This window comes from Eschrichtius robustus, chromosome 1, assembly GCF_028021215.1.
Source record: "Eschrichtius robustus isolate mEscRob2 chromosome 1, mEscRob2.pri, whole genome shotgun sequence".
In the NCBI taxonomy this organism is placed as follows: Eukaryota; Metazoa; Chordata; class Mammalia; order Artiodactyla; family Eschrichtiidae; genus Eschrichtius; species Eschrichtius robustus.
This window is the reverse complement of record NC_090824.1, coordinates 137,229,478-137,256,801: the sequence shown is the minus strand read 5'-3', so window position 1 is coordinate 137,256,801 and position 27,324 is coordinate 137,229,478. Positions and strand designations below refer to the sequence as shown.

Sequence of the window (27,324 nt, the reverse complement as noted above, 5' to 3'; positions counted from 1 at the left end):
TTTTTTTAATAGTAGCCATCCTAATGGGTGTGAGGTGATATCTCATTGTAGTTTTGATTTGCATTTCCCTATCAATGACATTGAGCATCTTTTCATGTGCTTATTGACCAATTTGTATTTCTTCTTTGGAATTCAAGTCCTTTGCCCATTTTTAAATTGGGTTATTTTGTTGTTGAGTTTTAGGAGTTTTCCATAGTTCCTGGATATTAACCCCTTATCAGATATATGACTTGCAAATATTATCTCCCACTCTCTGGGTTGTTTCTTTACTCTGTTGATATTATATTTTGATGCACAAATCAAAAAAATTTTCATGCAGTCCCATTTGTCTACTTTTTCTTTTATTGCCTGTGCCTCTGGTGTCACATCCAAATAAATCATTGCTAAATCCAATGTCAGGAAGCTTTTGCCCTGTTTTCTTCTAGGAGTTTAATTGTTTTAGGTCTTACATTTACGTCTCTGATCCATCTTAAGTTATAGTGTTAGATAAGTGTCCAGCTTCATTCTTTTGCTTATTGATATCCAGTTTCTCCAGCACCATTTGTTGAAGAGACTGTCCTTTCCCATTCAATGGTCTTGCCACCCCCGTCAAAAATCATTTGACTATAAATACAAGAGTTTAAGTCTGTGCTCTCTATTCTATTCCACTGTTATATATGCCTGTCTTTATGCCAATACCACACTGTTTTGATTACTGTAGCTTTGTAGTAAATTTTGAAATCAGAAGTGTGAGTCCTCCCCCTTTGTTCTTCTCTTTCAAGATTGTTTTGGTTATTTGGGGTCCCTTGAGATTCCATATGAATTTTAAGATGGGATCTACTATTTCTGCAAAAAAAAAAAGCCTTTGGGATTTAGATAGGGAGTGCAAGGAATGAATAGATTTATAGATTGCTTTGCATAGTAATGACATCTTAACAATATTGTTTTATAATCCATGGACATGGGATGTGTTTCTAATTTATGCCTTCTTTGATTTCTTTTGGCAATGTTTTATACTTTTCATTGTACAAGTCTTTCATCTTCTTGTTTAATTCCTAAGTATTTTATTCTTTTTGATGCTATTATAAATGGAATTTTCATAATTTCCTTTCCAGATTGTTCACAGTATATAGTGTATATAAATGCAACTAATTTTTGTGAGTTGACTTTGTATTCTGTTACTTTATTGAATTCATTTATTAATTTTAACAGCTTTTTTGTGTGGAATCATTAGTGGTTTCTACATATAATATCATTTGCAAACAGAGAAAATTTTACTCCTTCCCTTGCAATTTAGATGCCTTTTTTACTTTTCTTTTCCTCACCTAATTGCTTTGGCTACAACTTCCAGTACTATGTTGAGTAGAAGTGGCAGAAGTGGGCATCCTTGCCTTGTCCTGATGTTAGAGGAAAAGCTTTCCTTCTTTCATCCTTGAGTATGATGTTCCTTGTGGGCTTTTCACATATGGCTTTTATTATGTGAAGGTAGTTTCTTTCTATTCCTAATTTGTTGAGTGTTTTTATCATGAAAGGGTGTTGAAATTTATCAGATGCTTTTCTGTATAAATTGAGATGATCATGTTTTTTTCCCCCTTCATTCTGTTAATGTGGTCTATTAAATTGATTGATGTTCATATGTGGAACCATTCTTGCACTCCAGGAACAAATCCCACTTGGTCATGGTGTATAATCCTTTAAACATGCTGCTGAGCTTGGTTTGGTAGTGTTTTGTTGAGGATCTTTAAATCAATGTTCGTAAGGAATATCAGTCTGGAGTTTTCTCTCTTGTGGTGTCTTTGTCTGGCTTTGGAATCAGGATAATGCTGGCTTCATGTTAGAAAGTATTCTCTCCTCTTCAATTTTTTGGAAAAGTTTGAGAAAGACTAGTGTTAGTTCTTTAAATGTTGGGTACAATTCACCACTGAAGCCATCAGGCTTTCCTTTGGAGACTTCTGATTACTGCTTCAGTCCCCTTATTAGTTACAGGTCTCTTCAGATTTTCTATTTCTTTGTGATTTAGTCTTGGTAGGTATTGTGTTTCTAGGAATTTGTCCATTTCATCTAAATTATTCAATTTGTTGGCATACGTTGTTAATAGTACTCTCGTATAGTCCTTTTTATTTCTGTAGAATTGGTAGCAATGTTCCATTTTCATTTCTCCCGCCACCCAACTTTACTGAAGTATAACTGACAAAAAAAATTGTAACATTCAATGTGTGTAAAACATAATGATTTGATATACATTGTAAAATTATTCCTATCATCAAGTTAAAACATCCATTACCTCATATAGTTAACTTTTTTTTTTTGGTAGAATGCTTAAAATCTACTCTCTTATAATTTCAATATACAATACTGTACTACAACTATAAAAAAACAAAACACTTCAAGAATCTGAGTGTCATCTCTGTGCAGGGACCACGCTAATCTTTGTATCATTCTAATTTTAGTATATGCGCTGTCAAAGTGAGCACCCCATTTTCATTTCTGATTTTAGTAATTTCAGAGTTCTCACTCTTGTTTTCTAGCTGAAGGTTTGTCAATTCTATTGATCTTTTCAAAGAACCAACTTTTGGTTTCACTGATTATCTCTAATAATCATAATCTTAATTATTTCCTTCCTTTTGCTAGCCTTGGGTTTAGTCTGTTCTTTTTTTCTAGTTCCTTAAGTTGTATAGTTGTATTTTAAAAAAATTAATTAATTAATTAATTAATTTTTGGCTGCGTCGGGTCTTCATTGCTGCGCACAGGCTTTCTCTAGTTGTGGCAAGCAGGGGCTACTCTTCGTCGCAGTGCACGGGCTTCTCATTGCGGTGGCTTCTCTTGTTGTGGAGCATGAGCTCTAGGCATGTGGGGTTCAGTAGTTGTGGCTTGTGGGCTCTAGAGCACAGGCTCAGTAGTTGTGGCACACGGGCTTAGCTACTCCGCAGCATGTGGGATCTTCCCGGACCAGGGCTCCAACCCATGACCCCTGCATTGGCAGGCGGATTCTTAACCACTGCGCCACCAGGGAAGTCCCTAGTTAATTTTTTGATTTGAGATATTTCTAGTTTCTTTAGTATAAACGCTTATAGCTATACACTTTCCCCTTAACAGTGCTTTTACTGTCCCATGAGTTTTTTATTTATTTTATTTTTTATTGAGGTATAGCTGACTTACAATTATATTAGTTTCAAGTGTACAATGTAGTGATTGAAAATTTTATAGATTATACTCCATTTAAAGTTATTATAAAATATCGGCTATATTCCCTGTGCTGTACAATATATCCTTGTATTTTATTTTATAGATAGTAGTTTGTACCTCTTAATCCCCTACCTCTACGTTGCCCTTCCCCACTTCCCTCTCTACACTGGTAATCACTAGTTTGTTCTCTATATCTGTGAGTCTGTTTCTGTTTTGTTATATTCATTAGTTTGTTTTATTTTTTAGATTCCACATACAAGTGATAACACACAGTATTTGTCTTTCTCTGTGTCATTTATTTCACTAAACATAATATCTCCAGGTCCAGTCATGTTGCTGCAAATGGCAAAATTTTATTCTTTTTATGGCCAAGTAGTATTCCATTGTGTGTATGTGTGTATGCATCTCCTTCTTCCATTCATCTGTTGATGGACACTTAGGTTACTTCCATATCTTGGCTACTGTAAATAATGCGGCTATGAACACTGGGGTGCATGTATCTTTTCAAATTAGTGTTTTCATTTTCTTTGGATATACACCCAGGAGTAGAAGTACTGCATCATATGGTAGTTCTACTGTTAGTTTTTTGAGGAACCTCCATACTGTTCTGCATAGTGGCTACACCTATTTATATTATACCAACAGTGTACAAGGGTTTCCTTTTCTCCATATCCTTGCCAACATTTGTTATTTGTGGTCTTTTTGATGATAGTCATTCTGACAGGTGTGAGGTGTTATCTCATTGTGGTTTTAAAAATTTTATTTAAGTATAGTTGATTTACAATGTTGTGTTTAATTTCTGCTGTACAACAAAGTGATTCAGCTATATATACATATATATATGTATATATATATATTCTTTTCCATTATGGTTTATCACAGGATATTGAATATAGTTCCCTGTGCTATACAGTAGGACCTTGTTGTTTATCCATCCTATATATATAGTAGTTTGTATCTGCTAATCCCAAACTCTCAGCTAACTTCCCTTCCCCATCCTGCTTCCCCCGGCAACAACAAATCTGTTCTCTTTATCTGTAAGTCTGTTTTTGTTTTGTAGATATGTTCATTTGTGTCGTATTTTAGATTCCACATATAAGTCATATCATATGGTATTTGTTTTTCTCTTTCTGACTTACTTCACTTAGCATGATAATCTCTAGGTCCATCCATGTTGCTGCAAATGGCATTATTTCATTCTTTTTTTATGGCTGAGTAATATTCCCTTGGATATATATATACCACATCTTCTTTATCCATTCATCTGTCGATGGACGTTTAGGTTGTTTCCATGTCTTGGCTATTGTAAACAGTGCTGCTATGAACACAGGGGTGCATGTATCTTTTCGAATTATATTTTCGTCTGGGTATATGCCCTGGAGTGGGATTGCTGGATCATACAGCAACTCTATTTTTAGTTTTTTGAGGAACCTCCATACTGTTTTCCACAGTGATTGTACCAATTTACATTCCCACCAATAGTGTAAGAGGGTTCCCTTTTCTCCACACCCTCTCTAGCACTTATCATTTGTAGGCTCTTTAATGATGGCCATTCTGACTGGTGTGAGGTTGTACCCCATTGTAGTTTTGATTTGCATTTCTCTAGTAATTAGCGATGATGAGCATCTTTTCATGTGCCTACTGGCCATCTGTATGTCTTCTTTAGAGAAATGTCTTTTTGGGTCTTCTGCCCATTTTTTAATAGGGTTGTTTGTTTCTTTTTTTGATATTGAGTTGTATGAGCTGTTTATATATTTTGGATATTAACCCCTTGTCGGTTGCATCATTTGTAAATATTTTCTCCCATTCAGTAGGTTGTCTTTTCATTTTGTCAATGGTTTCCTTTGCTGTGCAAAAGCTTTTAAGTTTAATTAGGTCCTATTTGTTTACTTTTGTTTTTGTTTCCTTTGCCTTAGGAGTCAGATCCCTCAAAATACTGGATTTATGTCAAAGAGTATTCTATTTGTTTTCTTCTAGGAGTCTGGTAGTTTCCAGTTTTACATTTGGGTCTTTAATCTACTTTGAGTTTATTTTTGCATATCATGTGAGAAAATGCTCTAATTTCATTCTTTTACATGTAACTGTCCAGTTTCCCCAGCACCATTTATTGAAGAGACTGTTTTTTCTCCCTTGTATATTCTTGCCTCCTTTGTCACAGAAACCATAAGTGTGTGGGTTGATTTCTGGGCTCCCTATTCTGTTCCTTGAGGTATGTGTCTGTTTTTGTGCCAGTACCATAGTGTTTTGATTACTGCAACTTGGTAGCATGGTCTGAAGTCAGGGAGCATAATACCTCCAGCTCTGTTCTTCTTTCTCACGATTGTTTTGGCTATTTGGGGTCTTTTGTGTTTCCATACAAATTTTAAAATTATTTATTCTAGCTGTGTCAAAAATGCCATTGGCATTTTGATAGGGATTACATTGAATCTGTAGATTGCCTTGGGTAGTATGGTCATTTTAACAATATTAAGCCTTCAAATCCATGAACATGGTATATATCTTTTCATCTGTTTATGTCATCTTCAATTTCTTTCATCAGTTTCTTAGAGTTTTCTGAGTATAGGTCTTTTACCTTCTTAGTTAGATTTATTCTTAGGTATTTTATTTTATTTTATTTTATTTATTGATGTGATTGTAAATTGGATTGTTCCTTAATTTCTCTGACAGTTTGTTGTTTGTGTATAGAAATGCAACAGATTTCTGTATATTAATTTTGTGTCCTGAAACTTGACTGAATTCATTGATAAGTTGTAGTAGTTTTTTGGTGGTGTCTTTCAGATTTTCTATGTATAGTATCATATCGTCTGCAGACAGTGACAGTTTTACTTCTTCCTTACCAATTTGGATTCATTTCTTTTTCTTGTCTGATTGCTGTGCCTAGGACTTCCAATACTATGTTGAATAAAAGTGGTGAGACTGGGCATCCTTGTCTTGTTCCTGGTCTTAGAGGAAATGCTTTCAGCTTTTCACTGTTGAGTATGTAATTAACTACGGGTTTGTCATATATGGTCATTTTTTATGTTGAGGTATGTTCCCTCTATACCCACTTTGTGGAGAGTTTTTATTATAAATCAATGTTGAATTTTGTCAAAAGTTTTTTCTGCAACTATTGAGATGATCATATGATTTTTATTCCTCAGTTTGTTAATGTGGTGTATCACACTGATTGATTTGTGGATACTGAACCATCTGTGCTTCCCTGGATAATTTCCACTTGAACATGGTTTATGATCTTTTTAATGTATTGTTGGATTTGGTTTGCTAATATTTTGAGGATTTTTGCATCTATGTTCATCAGTGTTACTGGCCTGTATTTCCTTTTTCTTGTGATATATTTGTCTGGTTTTGGTATCAGGGTGATGTGGGCCTTGTAGAATGAGTTCAGAAGCATTCCTTCCTCTGTAACTTTCTGGAAGTTTGAGAAGCATAGATGTTAACTCTTCTCTAAATGTTTGGTAGAATTCACCTGTGAAGCCGTCTGGTCCTGGACTTTTGTTTTTTGGGAGGTTTTAAAATTCCTGATTCAATTTCATTACTAGTAATTGATCTGTTCATATTTTCTAGTTCTTCCTGGTTCAGTCTTGGAAGACAGTACATATCTAGGAGTTTGTCCATTTCTTCTGTCCAGTTTATTGGCATATAGTTGTTTGTAGTAATCTCTTATGATTTTTTTTTAATTAATTAATTTATTTTGGCTACATTGGGTCTTCGTTGCTGCGTGCGGGGCTTTCTCTAGTTGCTACTCTTCGTTGCGTTGCGCGGGCTTCTCATTGCAGTGGCTTCTCTTGTTGCATGCAGAGCACAGGCTCTAGGTGCGTGGGCTTCAGTAGTTGTGGCATGCGGGCTCAGCAGTTGTGGCTCGCAGGCTCTAGAGCGCAGTCTCAGTAGTTGTGGCGCACGGGCTTAGTTGCTCTGAGGCATGTGGGATCTTCCCAGACCAGGGCTCGAACCCGTGTCCCCTGCATTGGCAGGTGGATTCTTAACCACTGCACCACCAGGGAAGCCCTCTTATGATCTTTTATATTTCTGTGGTGCTGGCTGTAACTTCTCTGCTTTCATTTCTGATTTTATTGATTTGTGCTCTGTTTTTTTTTTTTTTTCCTTGATGTATCTGGCTAAAGGTTTATCAATTTTGTTTAATTATCTTCAAAGAACCAGCTCTTGGTATCACTGATTTTTTCTATTTTTTTTTTTACACCCTGTTTCATTTATTTCTGTTCTTATCTTTGTGATTTCTTTCTTTCTACGAATTTTGGGTTTTGTTTGTTCTTTTTGTAGTTCCTTTAGGTGTATGGATAGGTTGTTTGTTTGAGATTTTTCTTGTTTCCTGAGGTAAGCTTGTATCACTATAAACTTCCCTCTTAGAACTGCTTTTGCTGTGTCCCATAGATTTTGGATTGCTGTATTTTTGTTTTCATTTGTCTCCAGGTATTTTAAAATTTCTTCTTTGATTTCTTTACTGATCCATTGGTTGTTTAGTAGCACACTGTCTAGCCTCACCTGTGTAATTTTTGCAGTTTTTTCTTGTACTTGATTTCTAGTCTCATAGCGTTGTGGTTGGAAATGATGCTTGATATGATTTCAAATTTCTTAAATTTACTGAGGCTTGTTTTGTGGCCTAGGATGTGATCTATCCTGGATAATGCTCCATGCGCACTTTAAAAGAATGTGTATTCTGCTGCTTTTGGATGGAATCTTCTTTATATATCTATTAAGTCCATTTGGTCTAATGTGTTATTTAAGGCCAGTGCTTCCTTATTGATTTTCTGTCTGGATGATTTGTCAATTGATATAAATGGGGTGTTAAAGTCCCCTACTATTATTGTGTTACTGACAATTTCTCCCTTTATGTCTGTTAATATTTGCTCTATGTTTTTAGATGCATCTATCTTGTGTGCATATATATTTACAATTGTTATATCTTCTTCTTCGATTGATCCCTGATCATTATGTAATGCTTAAGAGTGTTTTGTTTAATTTCTGCAAATTTGTAAATTTTCTAGTTTTACTTCTATTATTGATTTCTTACTTCATCCCATTATGGTCAGAGAAGATATTTTGTATGATGTCTATCTTTTAAAATCAACTAAAACTTAATTAGTGGCCTAACATGGTATTCTATCCTGGAAAATGTCCCATATACACTCGAGAAGAATGTGTATTTTGCTTTGGGGTAGAATGTTCAGGAGGGGCATTATTCTCTCACATGGGCCTATTCATTCATGATTCATTAATTCAACAAATATTCACTGAGGACCTACTCTGTGCAAGCACTTTTCTAGGCACTGGGATTCAGCAGTAAAATCTATGTTCTCTTTCTCATAAAACTTACATTTTAGTGTATGAGATACAATGAACAAATAAACAAGTATCACATGTAATATATAGTATGTCAGGTGTGCTAAGTACTGTAGAAGAGCAGGGGATATGGGTAGGGAATGAAGATGTAGGGGTGTGTGTGTTTGTGTGTGTGTGATGCTATTTTATATAGGGTGGTTGGGAAACCCTTTCTAAAGTGTTATTTAAGCAGAATTCTACAGAAAGTAAGGAAAGAAGCCATGTGGATATCTGAGGCAAGGGTGTTTTTAGGCAGAGGAGCAGCAAGTTCCAAGGCTTGGAGCCAGGAGCATGCATGACATATTCAAGAAACAGCAAGAAGGCCAGTGTGGCTACAGCTGGTTAAGCAAAGTGGAGGAACCACGGGGGATGAGGTCAGAGATGAAACAGGAAGACGATCAGGTAGGGGCTTGTAGAGCATTGTAAGAACATTATAAGGGTTTTACTGAATGAGACGGAAATCCATTGTAAGGTTTTGAGCAGAGGGGTGATATAATATGACTGGTTTAAAAATAATCACTATAGCTAATTGGTTGAAAAGTTGTTAGAAGAGCCAAGACAGAAGCAGAGAGGCCAATTAAGAGACTGTTTCAATCATCCAAGTGAGAGATCATGGTGGATGAACCAGGATGGTAGTCATGCATGTGGTAAGAAGTGGCTGGATTCTGAAAAATATTCAGAAGGGAAAACCAATAGGATCTCCTGATAGCATGAATGTGGGGGGTGAGAAAAAGAGGAGTAAAAAATGGCTCAGTCGTTTTTTTTGCCTGAGTAATTGAAAGAATGTGGCTGCCATTTACAGAAATGGGAAAGACAGTGGATAGAGCATGTCTGGGGAGGAAAATGAGGAGTTCAGCTTTAAACTTGTTAAATTCAAGATGCCTGTTAGACACCTAAGTGAAGATACTGGATCAGAAGTTGGATAAAATGAGCTTCCCAAGGGTAGGGAATTTTGTCTGTCTCCAGGGCTTAGAACAGTATCTGACACAGAATAGCCACTCAGTAGACATTTGTTGAATAAATGAATAAATATACAAGTCTGAGTTCAGAGGAGTGATCTGGGCTTGAGATATTTGGGAGTCATCAACACACAGATGGTATATAAAGCCAGCTCATCTAGTGAGTGAACATAGATTAGTCTGAGAATTGAGCCTTGGGATACTCCAAAGTGTAGAAGTTGGGGAGGTGAGAATAAATCATCAAATGAAGCTGAAAAATGAAACCAGTGGGGTAGGAGGAAAAGCAGGGAAGTGTGGTGCCCTAGAAGCAAAGTGAAGATAGTTTCAAGGAGGAGGAAGTAAAAAGTAAAAAAGTTTAATTAAAAATAAATGAGGACTAAAAAAGGATGAAATTTATAGAAATGACTATTAAATCCTAGTTTCAGATTTAAAAACTAACTGCATATGTTTAGGATGCGAAGAAGGTAAGTGACAGGGGACTGGAATATAGCTTTCAATGATAAGTGGGGGAAAAAGACTTAGCAAATCAGCTTCCTATCCATTCAAATGAAGAAACAGTCTTGCTTCATTACCCATGAATATAATTCAATTTTGACTGAGCTAACAGGAGTAAAACGTACACAATCAGAAAGGTTTATCCTGATCCACTGCAATGAACAACTACTCTGGAAGTACTGGTTCTAGCACTGGGTATGGCACTACATTCAGGACACTGATGTATCAGAAAGTTCCCAAGGAAAGTGATTTGTGTGGTAAAACTATGTGGAAACAATGTCACCTGAGGTACATTTGAAGGGACTGGGAAATTTATTTCAGAACTGGAGGATATAAAGGTTATCTTCAAACTGAAGAGGTATTACACCATTATTTATGACCCCAGAGGAGAGATGCTACCCGAAAGCAGATATTAGATAAACTTACAGAAAATTTTCTAACAATCAGAACACCCAAAAGTTAAATGGGCTGTTGGTGAGGTATTACATTCTTAACTATTCTGCAATCAGTGGAGGAATACATTCACTGAAGTCACAGAGGGCACTCAAAACTCAGCTGGGCATTGGACAGGATGATGTCTAAGATTCTGTTCAGTTCTGGGGTGTTATAACAGGTGTGAATCTACTTCAAAAATTATAGTCTCCTACACAGACAGACACACGCGCACACACACACACACACACCCTATATTTTATGTATACAGTAGAGGGAGAAAATAGCTTGTTTAATGCAGATCTAATTTGGAGCCCTGTTGAAGGGAATGAGGATGACTTAGTGGAGATATGAGAGCAAGAGAGAACTCAAGGTGGAAAAGATACATGTGTAAGCACTATAAGACAGTCTGGACATTTGGTTAGAGAAGAGGAAAAATATAGGGGAAATTAAATAGTGAGAATATTAGGTAGAGTGAGGCTGGCTGATTACTTGGGAGGATTTCCAAAGTACTTGGTTATTAGTTTCAGTTGCATTCAAAGAGGAACTTTTGAGAAGGAAACCTTTCTGGGAAGAGAAGTGATAGATGATGAAAACAGAGAGACATTCTTGTTGTTGGAGATCAACAACCTAGAACATGCTTGAGAAAGAGGAAGACCAAGAGGACACCAATGAGAATGGAAGGTAAAGGGTGAGGCCCCTAAGAAGAAACTGTGGTCTCTGGCAGAGGTCTGGGAGGAGGACCAAGAAAGTGGAAGATAAAGACAGTCTGGGGACAACCAAAGGTGAATGGAGAAAGGGCAGGGAGGAGTCCAAAAGGTGAGAATGCGGCAGCTCTGGATGACTGACAACAGTATATGGTCCTAGATCTTGGAACTACAGACTAGGACTGTTATACAAGAATGCTTCTCAGATGGGACATTTCTGACCTCTCTATCTTCAGTTTTCTCATTATCACTGTAAAACACAAAAGGGCCCTGTGCTGATTTTGGCTAGTTCAGCTGATATTTTGGGCTTCTCTTATCTTTAGTATTTGGCAGTTAGGCTGAAGGAGCTCTGCCAGAGGCTCTGCTGTGTTGCCAAATGAAAGCAATTACTTCTTCTGGGTGAGTAACTGGGAGGAAAAAACTGTCATATCTGGGCTGCGTGATACGGTACCCTCCTAATTAATCTTTCCTACTTCCACTCTTGCCCCTATAATCCATTCTATACAGAGTAAAAATCCACTACTTTTTAAGTAATCAGATCATGCTGCTCTCCTGCTTAAAATCCTCCAGTGGCTTCCTATCACACTTAGAATAAAACCCAAACTTCCACTCTCTCTGTCCTGATCTCTTGGCCTCCAGCACACTGCCTTCTATGTTTATGGTACACACCCACTTCAGATATTTGGGAGTCATCAACTTCCTATTCTGCTCAACTAGAATATTCTTCCCTCCGATCTTTACAGAGTTGGCTCCTTCTTAGCTCAGTGTCATCTTCCCAGAGAGGCCTTCCCTGACCACTCACCCAAATCACTCTGCTATATTACCCTGCTTTATTTTCTCATATCATTATCACTAGCTAAAATTATCTTATTCATTTACTGGTTTATCATCTTTTTCTCCTGTTAGACTGTGAGCTCCATAGAGCGAGTATTTTGTTCACCACTGGATCCCTAATATCTCGACAAGTGTCTGGCACATATCAAGTGCTTAGTAAACAGTAATTAATAAAGATTTGCTAAAGCAATGGAAGGAAGAGAGAGAGAACTGGTCTCAGAAAGGTATGCCAAAGGCATGAAGGCCTTCCGACGTCTCCTTCTTACCTTAAGGGAGGAAGAATGTGAGACATAGGCACCTCTTCTTCCTATGCTAAGAGTAAGCCCAGGAAATGGGGCTCTGGCATAGGTCGATGGTGCACATCAGTATTTGCTAATGCTGCCAGTCATAGCTATTTACCGACTTCTTATTTTGTTTCTAGCCTGGTGCTAGGTGCCTGAAGGAGAGCTGCTAGGATATTTAGTCTTTCTCCTTAGGGAAACCTTTTCATTTGAAGACACAAAACATATACTCAGGACAAAGGAACTAGTGAATTAGAAGTAGACAAATATCAAGTCATAGGTATAAATAACAGGTGCCATCTCATGTTTCTGTGGCAAGCATCGTTTTGATTTAATTGCATAGGACTGGATTGGATTCTGAAAGACAGAAGTCAAAGATAATCAAGGTTTGAGGTCTTAAAATCTGTTCATATTACTACAATCATGAGCAGAATAAGGTAATCAGGAGGAAAAGCCAACTTTGGATGAAAGCCAATGAGCTTAGAATCTGACATATTAAATATAAGTTCCTGGTAGAAACTGCCAGTAGGAATTCCAAGAGGAAATGTCTATCAGGGCCTTGTTTATGAATATGGTTTATGCCTTAACTTTACTTGCTTCTGGCTTCATTTACTTTTCCCTACCTATTTTCTTTTATTCTAATTTTTTTCATCCATTTTTTTTTAAAATAAGAAGACATATATACTTCTGTAAGCCATCTCAAATCTTTTTGGAACAGGGTGGGGTATAATAAATATATATAAAAAAGCACCTTGGGCAGAAGGTTAGGGTGACAGACATGTTAGTCACCATTTGCCCCAACTCTGTGAAGAAGAATTGTCAAATGCATGTTTATAATGTGAGGAAACAGGCACTGAGAAGCTAAAGAATCTGTCACTGGTCACAGAGCTAGGAGAGCAGGAACTGCATTCACATTTTTCTGACTCCCAAACCTGGGCTCTTCAATACAACAGTACAAAAGGATTTTCCCCTTGAGATCCTGACCCCCAAAGTCCTAGAGCCAGTGGGAGTTCAACTGCAAGTGTACACCAGACATATTCTGCTACCCTAAGTCTGGTGAGCCTGCATACGTATTGGCAGACTACCTTCATCACACCCTCTCCCCTCTGGGAGTAGTAAGTCAGTGAAGCCTGCCCCTAAATGCTGGCCCTGTGGGCTAAGGCCCAGGCAGCTCCCTTTCTCTGGCATAGTGCCTAGCACATAGTAGACACACAGTTTGAATTGCAGCAATGAAGTGATCATCTTTCTGTCCCTACAAGTCAACTAAGACTTTATTACCAGCTGGGATAGATCTTTCAGAAATCTCTGTACTAGCATTTGCCCAGTTGTGAATATAGAGACAGCCCAGAGGTTCCTGTTCCTGTATTCTTCTCACTTTCCAGACCTGAAGGATTCGGACAATCACTCTTCCTTATCAGTCTAGAGGCTGTTATGCTCCCTTGGACAGTGTGAGGATTGCTGGGAGATAACTCATGAGGAGCCCTTAGCCTGGGGCACAAAAACAGTGTTCAACAAATGTTATTTCCTTTAGTTACACTTGCTTAGTCCTATTATGTTTACTTCATTCCCCACCTCCCAACACCAGCAAGCCTTTTGTCCGAGGACAGTGGCTAAAGATGCCAAGAGAAATGATTATACCAAGTATGAGACTGCAGAGAGGAAAGAATACGGATGAGAACGGGACACTGGGAACACATTTATCTCTAGGGTAGGTTGGAATGTGGCAGACTCTATTTTTCAAACATAACCATAGCAATATTTCTGGTACAATACGCTCTTCCAGAACCTTTATACCGCCCATGAAGAGACGGAGTCTACTTCTCCTCCCTCTGAAGCTGAATGGGACTCTGTGGCTGCCTTGCTGAACAGCATTCAGTGGAGGGGATGAAGCTGCACGACTCTCGAGGCTAGGTCATAAAAGGTGACATGGTTTCCACCTAGCTCTCTCACTTGTCAGGATGCTCCTCCTTTGAAGCTGCACCATGCTGTGCAGCCCAAATTAGCCTGTGCAGAGGGACCACATGGAAAGGTCCCTAACAAACAGGTAGCGTGAACTACAGTCGTGTGTGAACAAGCACACAGATGAGTCCAACCTCCAGCCTTCAAGTCTTCCAACTGAGGCCTAGACACTGTGGAACAAAGATGAGCCATTCTCCCTGCACCTTGGTAGGATTCCTGACATACAGAATCTGTGAGATTAACAGATTGTTGTTTTATGCCACTAAGTTTTGGGGTAATTTGTTACACAACCATAGTAACTGGAACAAGAATGAAAGCAAAGGAGAATATGTGGTACGGTGAGACGGGAGAACTGTAGGGAGAAGAGTGGGGTTAGAATAATCTATATGTTGCCAAGGAGAAAATAGGACTAGTACTAGTAGGTAGCATTAGGGAGACGGATTACAGCTTGGTATAAGGAGAGGCTTTTAAAGCATTAAAACTGATCAATGACAGAATAGGCTCCCCTGGTAAATAATAAGTTCCCTGTCAATGAAGATACTCAAATGTAAACTGAAAGAAGTTATTGAAGAGCTACATATCTGAACAGAAGACTGGATTAAGGTGACTTTAAGGTTCCTTCCAGTCAATGGAACATGACAGCAGATTAGGTCTGGGGTACAAGGAAGACGGATGAGAGAGAGATGACATCTGGAGCCTGATGCCCGAGAGACCAGTGATACCATACATAAAAAGAGAGACTATGAGAGGATTTAAAAAGATTCTTCTTTTCCGTTCCTTTTGCCTCTTGGCCAGATGACTGTTAATGGTCTTTCCCACTTTCTACAGCCTCTCTCATACACTTTCACATGATAACTACCATGATAATGGTTTTTAGCATGTCATTGCCCTGATCAAAGGCTTTTAATGACACCACTGTCACCACCACATTCAGCAGATTGTTTTATATATCACACAGTATTTTTATATTTGTTACCTCATTTGAACATCATAACAGTCTGGTAGGCACTAAAATCACCACTACATACATCTCAAAATCCAGCCAAATTAAGTACTCTGTTCATTCTTCATGTTTTTTTCTGCTTTGATGTCTTTGCGTATGCTATTTTCTTTGTCTATGTTTTTCTCAACTCTAAATGTTCCAACCCTTTTTATCTTTCAAGGCCTAGATTAAATTTTAGTTGCTCTAGAAAACAGCTCATTCCTACAACTAAGAGTGACCTCTCCCTCCTCTGAAGTCCATCAATGATGATGTGATAATCCAATATTTATTAAGCATTTACTATGTGCCAGGCAGCATGCTAAGTGCTTTTTGTGTGTTATCTTCTATCCTCTGTATCACTCTCTGCCTTATACCATGGATATTTGTATATACCTCTTCTTTACTAGCTTACAAGGTCCTTGAGGACTTGATCAACATCTTAGTCATTTTTGTTTTCTCCCAAGCCTAGCACAGGGCCTGGCACAGAGCAAGCACTGTATAAATATTTGTCTAATGAATGAATGAATAATTCAGGCAGGCAGAGTTAAAGTTTACCTTTGCTTGAACAAATGGTTTTCAAGCACCCTTAAACACTTGAGAAGCACTCATTTATATCCACATAATTAATGGGCTAAATTACAAATCATTCTTATCTTTTTATGACACAGGTTTCCAGAGACCTTGGCTAGAACTCATTTTGTTAGTGTAGTTTACAGATGCGAAAATAAAAACCACAAATACACATAGTAACAAATTTCTTTTTGTGTAAAAATATTCTAGCATTCAGAATAGTGTTTTCCAACCAATCAGAATTAACTAAGTTTTACAAGCTCCTCTTTTTCTTCTCTGCAGTCATAAGGACTGTAAACTCTTTCACTTTGGATCCACTACTTCTTGGCCCTCTTGCTATAGTACTTTGCATAGTTATGAATCTAGAAATGATTGCTGATTAAGTGAAAGGTTTTGTGTTGGTTACAATTTATAATCACTCATTACTGTTCTGATCCTATTAGTTTGGCTAAGGAGCCAGCACCTTAAGGGGGACTCAGTGAGCCTCAGTCAATTATGGCAGTTGAGTCACTGCCCTGAGATTTGAAAACTATCCTTTTTTCCTTATTTCTTGCAGGCCCAAGAATGGAAAACTGGTAACAGTTAAGGCCAAACAGTCATTTCTGAAAGTCCTATTACAGATTGTTGAATTTTGTTGAAGTGATTAAGAATTATAGCTTGTGAACAATTCACGTATTAAAATTGTAGCGTAATCCTAATATAAAAATCAATCTTTTCACCAGAAGATCACAATTTCGATTTTTACTTAAAGAAATGCAAGTTTACTGTTCAAAACCAAGCCTGGTACAAAAATAATCGGTCAGTACTTTTCTCCCCCATGCTGAAGCAGAGATTAACAGTGTAAATACTGACACCCAAATTGTCTTTCAGAAAACCTAGGTAAAAATTAGAAGATTAAGGGCACAACAGGAGGGCAGTGCAAAGGCAGACCTGCTATAATCACCATCACAAAGGCCGGCCACCGGCAGACTGCAAAGTGTTTACTCAAAGCCCCGCGCTATCAATTAGTGTACATAATTATCTCAGGGTCTGCCGGTTCACGAGAGGCAGTTTTTGAAGGTCCCTCTGGCCCCCCTTTGTCTTTTACTCCTGTTGGTCACAGAAGGGCTTTGAGGACAAGCCTTCCTCGGCGCTCAGGCTCTGGCTGGCTTCCCTTGGCAGCCCCAACAGGAATTACGTGAATTCCTCCAGTATAACAACAACCAAGCTACCTTTCTCCCCACACACGGCTTTGACCTTGTGCTGAGACTATTTAACACATGCAACAAAGTGCTTTCAACAGGTCATTGTAGTTTATAGTTTAAACATATAATTTCCACGAGGAAACAGGAAGTATTGTAGCACAAAATGGGCTGTCAATATTAGAGGTAAACAAATCAGAAGATGTAGGAAAAACTCCCTGTATTCCTGTAGCTTGGCAGTATTCAGGAAATGCTGGAAGACTGAAGGATGAGAGGAAGAACAGCAGACAGGGGTCATTCTTCTTGTCTCTCAGAGAAGCAGCTTACACTGATACTGCTAAGAATTTCCTAGGTAAATTAAGCCAGGAAACCACCCGAAACTGCTTTTGTAGCAAGGCCTACCAACATAAATTTGCAGAGTAACTGAGGTTGGAGAAGGAAATTATATTGGGGAAAAAATAGATGAAGAATTCTTAAAAACCACTAAGGGTTAATCATTGATTTATTTAAAATCCAGTTGTATATGTACATAGAAATAATTATACTTCATTTTATGAGTGTGTGTACATATGTATAGAATAAGGTTTTATATATAAACTTCATACATACATACACACACACTTTGGTCTGCCTGGATAATCCTTAGGCATGTCTAGAATCATGGAAAACCACGTATATCCCCTAATTTGGAGACTATACCATCTGCCACTCAAAAATTTCAAGTCAGAAACTTGGGAGTCATTGCAGACTCCTCACTTCCTTTTACATCCCATACTATCAGCTCTATGCCGTTTCCCTTACATTTATTCTGCATCCTCAATGTATCTGCTCCTCTCTATTTCTACTGTCTCCACAGGCCCTCAACATTTCAAGAGCCTTTTTACTATTCCTTCTGCCTCTAGGCTCATGCCATTCCAGTCATTTCTATACTTTTCAGGAGTGATCATCGTATAACAGAAATTTGAACATGTATGGAGCTCACTGAATACCTCATCTCCTGCCACTCTTCACAGTCACCCTACTGTAAACTACATCAAACTGAACATGAGACAATGTCTTATATATCCATAACTCTTGGTTTGGGTTGCCCCCAAAGCAGTCCCTGAAACAAAGATATGGGTGTTAGTAGTTTATTTGTGAGGAAGTAGAGAAGGAAAAGAGGGTAGGGAGAAAAGTCAATCAAGTATGTGTTAATGAACAGGTTACCACTGGGTCCCTTTGAGAAACTGTACAGAACATACCTCAGGATTGTCCCACTGAGGGTTAGTGGAGCTGGGATATTACCCACCAATTTATTGTTGGAGAGTCACTCTTGGGGGTGTTAACTCCCTGGCACTTCTAGCAAACAGCTACTTGTTCAGTGAATATCCTCAGGCAGAGAAATACAGGAAGCCACTTGTAGGTGACCTCCTGATAGGCCACAGGCACCAATAACATCTACTATATCATGCAGTGCCCATATTATGCCCTTTCTCCCAAATGAATTCTTTACTCCACTTGTCTTCCTGGATCCTTTAAGATTTAGGCTATCGAAGCCCTTCTTGACCTCCTTTGGAAGTGCTTTACTTCCTTCTCTGTGCACATTCTCTTCTGTTGCAGCTATTATGTTGTAGCTATTAATTTGCAAGTCTGACTCCACACCAGACTCTGGGCTCCCTGACGGCAGTAACCTTAGTACTTAGCTTGGTGTCTGGCCCAAGGCAGATGTTCAGTTAATGTCTACTAGACAAGGACATGACTGTGTGTGTTAAAGAGAAGAGGATCCTGTTTTCCACATATGTAATTGAGAAAATTTTCAAAGAAACAAAACGTATGCTCCCATATTTTGAATAATATAAAGTCAAGTGTGTAGGAGGGAACACCAAGGGAGGAATCTTGGGTCCTAATTCAAGTTAGTTTGGCTCAGTTGCTTTCCCTATAAAAATGAGTGGCTATTAATGACCTTTAAACTTCTTTCAAGTTCCACAGATTTCAAGTGACTGAATCCATGTGTAAGTGAAAGCTGAAGACCACAAACTATACAACAACCACATATGGAAATGTTTATGTGCGTGATATTCATCTGGATTCAAGGAAAGGGTATAGGTGACAAAGACTTGAGACGCTGGCAGGTTTATAATGGTGTGTATACAAAAGAGTGAGTGTTGGAAGGGTCTCCTGGGTGAGAGGATACCTCCCAGGGAGTGGCCTGGCTACTGCACAGGAGCTAACTGGGCAGCATGGCAGCCTCCAAGCTGGCAGGTGCCAATGCCCTGGATGGAGCCCTGTTACTGCTGCCAGCCTCTGGGCAGTGTGGGACCACCCGAACTTACTTAGGTCACAGACCTACAAATAGCCACTTCCTGAGTTCTCATCAAATCCCTGGAAGGTAGGCTCTGGCTACATTTCTAGAGGGAACAGACTAAGTGGAACACTGACTACAGGCCGTGCTTGGCTTCCTTGACACTCAGACAGTCTTATTCTTCCTAGAAATGTGACTCGGGGTAGAGGGATTAGGCAAGAATAAGGAAGAATAGGTGGGTGTCGGGATCCTACGCATAACAGACTAACAAATGTTGAGGAAGTTCATTTCAGAAAACAAATTCTCTTTTAAAATATTCTGAATACAGAATTAGCATCGTGTGTACATTGAATATGGCTGGATAAGGTTTCTTTAAGTAGCTAGACTTTATTAGTTTCAAATCATTAGTTTTCTTCTTGACAAATCCCTGATATATATATATGTATAATTTGTATGCAGTGCTGTTTAGAATTTAAGTATAAGAAAATGGTTTTACTGAACATCCTCAATATGCCTGAGGGATGTGTCATATTTCTATCAGAAACACTAAGTCACTATTGCAAATGATTTTTACTTGGTAGGAGGGGAGAGAAAAGAACACGAGGCGGTTTACTCTGTCTCTCTTAGAGAATTATTGTTTTTGAGGACAGTCCACAGGGTGGAGTGAGGGGGTTTAAAGGGCCAACCAGGCCAGTAGTAGTCCCTGGCACAGTGGCTAAAATGATGCCCATGGGTCATGTGTGACGTCAGGGGGCTACTGTTTTTGGATGGCTCCTTTCTCTTATTCCTGGAGATACCTTGGAAGGACAAAGGGGAAAATAAAGAACCTAGGAGGCTATAATTGAAAGCATGTGATGGTCAGGGCACTGTGAAGCTGTGCCGTGTTGCGCTGAGGGCCTGACGAGATTTGGTCTAGGCTTTGTCACTGACTTGCTGACTCAAGGAGAATCACTTGATTCCTCTGGATCTCAGTGGAAGAGGGGCTGGATGACCTCTAAGGTCTCTTGTAGAAATTATAGTTAAGTTTATGACACCATCAAGAAAAATAGGCTCTGACAGGAGCATGTAGCCAGGGAAAATGAGAAATATTAGACAAGTCTCAATATGGGAAGCCAATAAGGACAGAGGTAGCACAAAGAGGAAAACTGCCCAAGATGACCATGTACATCCCTATGAAGTGACTCCAAAATGAGCAAAATCCAAGAGATGTTTCAAAAGTTGACTCCAGACTGACATCAAGTAGAGGCCTTACCTTCCGGTGACAGCAAAGCACAGCGTGCACATTCCGTGTAAGAGCCCTGCGGCATGCTGCAGAAATGTGGCCATTTTGGGATTCTCATCCACTGGGCCTTGCACCGAGAGGAAGCAGCCACAAAGCTTGTCGATCAGACCAATGTTCACCACGTAGCTAGATGTGGGGAGAAATGTGTGTTATCAATCTGCATAGTCTGGCAACATCTTCACCTTCAAAGATAAATCTTAACAAACACAGGCTTAGACCCTTCAAACAAGCAAACACAACACACACAGGTTTGGGTACAGCATCTTAAATAACAATTTCCTTAGATTTAGTCCTGAATAATCAGCTATTTCTGTAAATGGTTCTCTTTTCTCTTTTGGTTATTCTGATGCTATTTTTTCAGGAAAGTGATCATCTGATCATTCTCACCCGTCTAGAGAGTCTGACAATAATTGAAATGATTTATAATGATCTCTATCCTCTTGAAAAGCAGTACTTCTCAAAGTACTAGGAAGCTAAATTCACCAGAATTCAGAAAATAAGATAATGCTACCCAGACACTCCTGTTACAACCTAAACTTCTAATGCCACTTTGGATTCTCTACTTTTTTTAAAACCCTATCACCATTAAGAGTAAAACAAACAGTGAGAATCTAATTGCCCTCTGTTATGAAAAGTAGCAGTCCTGAGAGTTGACAGGAACATTTATGAAGTCACTTTCATCTTTTCAGTCTATTAAACAGTTTTCCAGAGCTGTTTATTAACCTGGACCAACAACAGTAGCTCTTTTATTAGTCCACAAAGCAGAAATAATTGAAAATATTTGAAGACTATAAATGATCTTGTGGATAAATCAGCCTTAGCTTAGAGATTTTATACCAATTCAGTGCTACTGCATTTACATGTATGAAAAGCGCAGGACTCTGAATATAGCAGTTCTGAAAATCAACACATACAAACTTTCAGCAATATGTGCAAAGGAATTGATGCTTCTGCTTGTAAGTGCACTAAAATCCCTATCTGTTCATTTACTAATACAGTTTTTTGTAAAAGGAAGGAGAATCTGATGAATAATTCATGTTTGGAGCCTCTTCTAAGTCTACTATTTAAAAGGTATAAAATAATGTTCCCTTTCTCCTTTTACATTAGGAAATGCATTTATCTGGTTACTGAGGATCTCCTACAGCAGGGGGTCCCAGCCCCCAGGCCACGGACCGGTACTGGTCCCGGTCCGTGGCCTGTTAGGAACCAGGCCGCACAGCAGGAGGTGAGCGGCCGGTGAGCCAGTGAAGCTTCATCTTTATTTACAGCTGCTCCTCATAGCTCGCATTACCGCCTGAGCTCCACCTCCTGTCAGATCAGCAGCGACATTACATTCTCATAGGAGTGCGAACCCTACTGTGAACTGCACATGCAAGGGATCTAGGTTGCGCACTCCTTATGAGAATCTAATGCTTGATGATCTGGAGCTGAAGCAGTACTAGATGCTAGTGCTGGGGAGTGGTTGCAAATACAGATTATCATTAGCAGAGAGGTTTGACTGCACAGAGACTATAATAAATTAATTGCCTGCAGACTCATATCAAAACCCTATCAGTGAGTGGCAAGTGAAAACAAGCTCAGGGCTCCCACTGATTCTGCATTATGGTGAGTTGTATAATTATTTCATTATATATTACAATGTAATAATAATAAAAATAAAATGCACAATAAATGTAATGCGCTTGAATCATCCCAAAACCTCCCCCTCCCAAGTCCATGGAAAAACTGTCTTCCATAAAACCGGTCCCTGGTGCCAAAAAGGTTGGGGACCACTATCCTACAGTTTTAAAATTGGGAAGTATGAAACGATGACCACTAACCCTATTATCTTATAATGAAGGGAAAATGACATATTGACATATTGAACCCTAGCCCTGCAAGTTACTGGATGACCTTGGGCAAATTACCTTGCCCTTCTTAGTCTGTTTGTTTGTTTGTTTGTTTATTTATTTATGGCTGTGTTGGGTCTTTGTTTCTGTGCGTGGGCTTTCTCTAGTTGTGGCAAGCGGGGGCCACTCCTCATTGCGGTGCGTGGGCCTCTCACTATCGCGGCCTCTCTTGTTGCGGAGCACTGGCTCCAGACGCGCAGGCTCAGTAATTGTGGCTCACGGGCCCAGTTGCTCCGCGGCATGTGGGATCTTCCCAGACCAGGGCTCGAACCCGTGTCCCCTGCATTGGCAGGCAGACTCTCAACCACTGCGCCACCAGGGAAGCCCCCAGTCTGTTTCCTTTTTAATGTAATAGAATGTTAGTATAAGGTTCTTGTAATAAGTGACTGATAAGCTAGTACATGCAAAGAAGTTGATATATTTTATTATTAGTTTTATTGTTACTAGTAGTAATAATAGCAGTATTTTAAAAATAGATGCATGCAAACTTACTAATCATAAATACAATGAAAATGAAGACAACACAAAATACCATTTCACAAATATGAGACTGACAAAAATCAGTGAGTTAATATAAAACACTGATAAGGATATGAGGAAATGGAATTCCTAGCCTTTACTGATGGAAAGTGAAATCTGTAAAATCACTTTGGAGAACAATTTGGTGTTACTTGGTAAAGTTGGACATGCATTTATCATAACATTCATAAATTCCTACTGTAGGCATATAAACTTGAGAAACTCCCATATAGGTGCAAAAGAAGGTTTCTATAAGGATATTCATTGTATCATTGCTTGAAATAGTGAAAAAATAGAAACTATTGCCCTCAAATAGAAAATGGACAAACTGGGAATTTATTCATTTAATAGAATCTGTAGAGCAGTTAAAAAGAATTTATCAGATTTATAGGCATCAACATAAGTAGAGCTCAACCCCATGTTATGTGAACATAAAAACTGACAAAATAGTATGACAGCATTTATGTAAATTTTAAATACACACAAAAAACAGAAAGCAGAATATATTGTTTATGGATATTATATATAAATATATACATACACATTTTATATACACAAATATATTTATATATATTTGTATATATTTACATATATACATATGTATTACACACACATATATGAAAATTTTATAAAAATTCATAGGAACCATATACACATACTCTAACATAGTGATTTACATCTTGAGCAAGAGTAAGGGGAAAGGGATGGAGATGGGGAGTTAGCTGTATATACAACATTTGGTTTCTTACCAATAAGAAAAAAGATCTAAGACAATATGGAAAAATGTTATTGGTTAATGAAAAATGTTGTCAAGTTGGTACATAGGTATTGATAATTTTGTTAGGTGCATGTTGATATACTTCATCATAAAATAATAGAAAACTTAAATATTTTAAAAGGCAATAATGACAAACAGAAAAAGCATTTGAAACCTGTAAGATGAAGGGTTAATGTATTTTTCCCCCATGTTTATTGAGATATAGTTGATATATACATCATGTAAGTTTAAGGTGTACAATGTGATGATCTGACATATGTATATACTGTAAAATGTTACTGTTTTCCAGTTTCACACCATTGTGATTGGAAAAGATACTTGATATAATTCCTGTGTTCTTGAATTGTTGAGACTTGTTTTGTGCCGTAACATAGGATTCATCCTAGAAATTGTTCCATGCGTATTTGAGAACAATATGTATTCTGCTGCTGTTGGATGGAGTGTTCTATATAAGTCTGTTAGGTCCTTTTGGCCTATTGTGTTGTTTAAATCTGCTGTTTCCTTATTGATTCTCTGCCTGGAAGATCTATCTATTGTTGGGAGTTGGGTATTAAAGTCCCCACATATTATGGTATTGTTGTTTTGTTCTTTTAGTTCTGTTAGTATCAGTTTTATATATTCAGGTGCTCCGATGTTGGGTGCATAAATATTTACCACACCTCTGTCATATCCTTGGTGGATTGACCTCTCTATCATATAATGACCTTCTTTGTCTCTTTTAACCATTTTTAGCTTAAAATCTATTTTGTCTGATATAAATATAGCTACCCCTGCTTTCTTTTGCTTACCATTTCCTTGAAATATCTATTTCCACCCCTTCGCTCTCAGTCTATGTGTGTCTTTAAAGCTAAAATGAGTCTCTTATAGGCATCATAGTGTTGGATATTGTTTTTTTTATCCCTTCAGCCACTCTATGTCTTTTGATTGGAGAATTTAATCCATTTACACTTAACGTACTGATAACTACTGATTGGTAAGGACTTACTGTTGTCATTTCATTAATTATTTTCTGTTTTTTAGATCCTTTGATCCTTGCTTCCTCTCTTGCTGTCTTCTTTTGTGATTTGATGACTTCTTGTGGCAGTATGCTTTGACTTCTTTACACTATATGTATCTACTACAGGTTTGTAGAAGCTTAAATAAAACATATATATTACATCCTATTTTAAGTTGATAACAAGTTTGATAGCATACAGAAACTTTATACAGTTGTCCCTCAGTATTTGTGGGGAATTGATTCCAGGACCCGCTATAGATACCAAAATCCACAGATGCTATAGATACCAAAATCCTCAGATGCTCAAGTCCCATCATTGGCCCTCCATACCCTCGGTTCTGCATCTACAGATTCAACCAACCACAGATTGTGTAGCACTGTAGTATTTATTGAAAAAAACCTGCATGTAAGTGGACCTGCACATTTTAAACCTGTGTTGTTCAAGAGTCAACTGTACTTTTATTTCTCCCTCCTCATATTTTAGGTTATTCATGTTATAATTTACGTATTTTTATAGTGTTCATTCAATAACAAATTACTGTGGTTATGTTTATATTATGTTTGATTTTTAACTTTCAAACTAGACTTGTAAGTGAATTATGCACCACCATTACAATACCAGAGGATCGAATTTTGACTATATATATACCATTACCAGTGAGTATTACACATCCATATGTTTTTTTTTCATCTTTTTAAAAATTTATTTATTTTATTTTTGGCTGCATTGGGTCTTCGTTGCTGCACGTGGGCTTCCTCTAGTTGCGGTGAGCGGGGGCTACTCTTCGTTGCGGTGCGCAGGCTTCTCATCACAGTGGCTTCTCTTGCTGTGGAGCATGGGCTCTAGGCACGCGGGCTTCAGTAGTTGTAGCATGTGGGCTCAGTAGTTGTGGCTTGCAGGCTCTAGAGCGCAGGCTCAGTAGTTGTGGCGCATGGGCTTAGTTGCTCCGCGGCATGTGGGATCTTCCCGGACCAGGGCTCGAACCCGTGTTCCCTGCACTGGCAGGTGGATTCTTAACCACTGCGCCACCCGGGAAGCCCATCCATATGTTTTTATGTTATTACTTATCATCCTTTTCTTTTTAAACAAAAAAAAATTATTTATTTATTTGGCTGCACCAGGTCTGAGTTGCGGCACACGGGATCTTCATTGCCACGTGCGGGATCTTCGCTGCGGCACGTGGGATCTTTAGTTGCAGCATGCGGGATCTTTAGCTGCGGCATGCAGAATCTAGTTCCCTGACCAGGCATTGAATCAGGGCCCCCTGCATTGGGAGTGCAGAGTCTTAACCACTGGACCACCAGGGAAGTCCCTATCATCCTTTTCTTTAAACTTGAAGAATGCCCTTTAGTATTTCTTGTAAGGCAGGTCTAGTGGTGATGAACTTCTTCAGCTTTCGTTTGTTTGGCAAAGTCTTTATTTTTCCTTCATTCCTGAAGGACAGCATTGTTGGGTACAGCATTCTTGGTTGACAGTTTTTTCCTTCAATATTCTGAAAGGCTGTGCCACAGGCTGGGCTTCTTGATCAGGTTGGCTGCTCGCTGTGCTCTGATGTTGAGTAAGGTCGCTGGCTGGCCTCTCTGGTTGGGAGGGCTTCATTTATATCCCATAGTTGGGTGGGTAAAGAAACTGTCTCTGTGGTTGGGAAGAGTCTTTGTCTGGGCTCCACTGTGGGGTGGGGATGCAGGCTATGCTCTGTAGTTGAGTGGGACAATAACTGGGCTCTAAGACTGCCCAGGGTTACTGTTCAGTCTTCCTGGTTATGTGGGGTCAGAGGCTAAGCTCAACAGTTGGGTAGTTCTGCTGGCTTGGTTCCCTGCCTAAGAAGGGCTGTAGTTTGGGCTTTGCAGCTGCCTGGGTTCCCCAGCTGGCCTTCCTGGATGGTCAGAATGAAGGCGATTCTGAGCAAGAGGGCAAGGATGATAATTCGCTTTCCTGCCCAGGTTGTGTGGTAAAACAAGCTCTACAGCCAGTACAGTCTGGGGACTGGGGAACCTAATGAGCAGAACTGCCAACTGAGCTCCGTGGCCAGATGGGGCTATAGGCTCAGCTCCACAGATGGGCAGAGCTGCTGCCTGGGATCTCCGCTTGGGCACCACCACTGCAAGCAGCAATACAGTCCACCAAGATCTGAGTGCTGACTGCTGTCAGCCCCTCCACACCTTTCTACTTGATCACCAGTGGTCAAGCTCTGCAGATCCCCCCAGCGATCCCGGTGAGGTGAGACCCAAGTGGAAGTGTCTCACAATGCTGGGAGAGCTGGATGTCCATTTGGGCTCCTTCTTCCCCCTGGAGAAACCACAGGCTTGTGGGGGGATGGGGGCTCATGCAGTGTTGTGCTGGCCTGTGGGAGGGCTGTTGTGGTCAGAGTGTAGCTGCTCCTCTTACCCTTCTAATGAGGTACTTCTTGATCTCTGAGGTCCGGGGGGAGATGCTTCAGTCTCATCTACCTCCTGCATTCTGAGTTTTCACAATGGTCTCTTGTCTATGGATAGTTGCTATCTGGCTTTCTTGTGAGGCCATCTGTTTGATGACACAATCTGATCAAAAGTAATGAACTAAGACCTTGTAGACACAGAATTATCACAGGGAATCAACACTGATCCTGACAAATAGGAACATCATCTACAGCACTGGAGTCCACTTCATAGTACAAGATGGTTGGCTGTTCTTTA

At 39.1% G+C, this 27,324-nt stretch overlaps 1 protein-coding gene and 1 non-coding gene across 7 annotated transcripts in view; both read right to left on the bottom strand.

Moving 5' to 3' along the window:
- Positions 1 to 27,324, bottom strand: part of SCAPER (S-phase cyclin A associated protein in the ER) — a 489,933-nt gene that overhangs the window by 42,619 nt on the left and 419,990 nt on the right. For all 6 annotated transcript variants that reach the window (XM_068556227.1, XM_068556251.1, XM_068556256.1 and 3 more), the window contains one exon: positions 20,436 to 20,591. In XM_068556227.1, coding sequence (XP_068412328.1) covers positions 20,436 to 20,591 — 156 coding nt within the window. The remainder of the gene's footprint in view (positions 1 to 20,435; positions 20,592 to 27,324) is intronic.
- Positions 2,350 to 2,453, bottom strand: LOC137778811 (U6 spliceosomal RNA). The gene has a single exon (XR_011077012.1). It is a non-coding gene; the product is annotated as a U6 spliceosomal RNA (small nuclear RNA).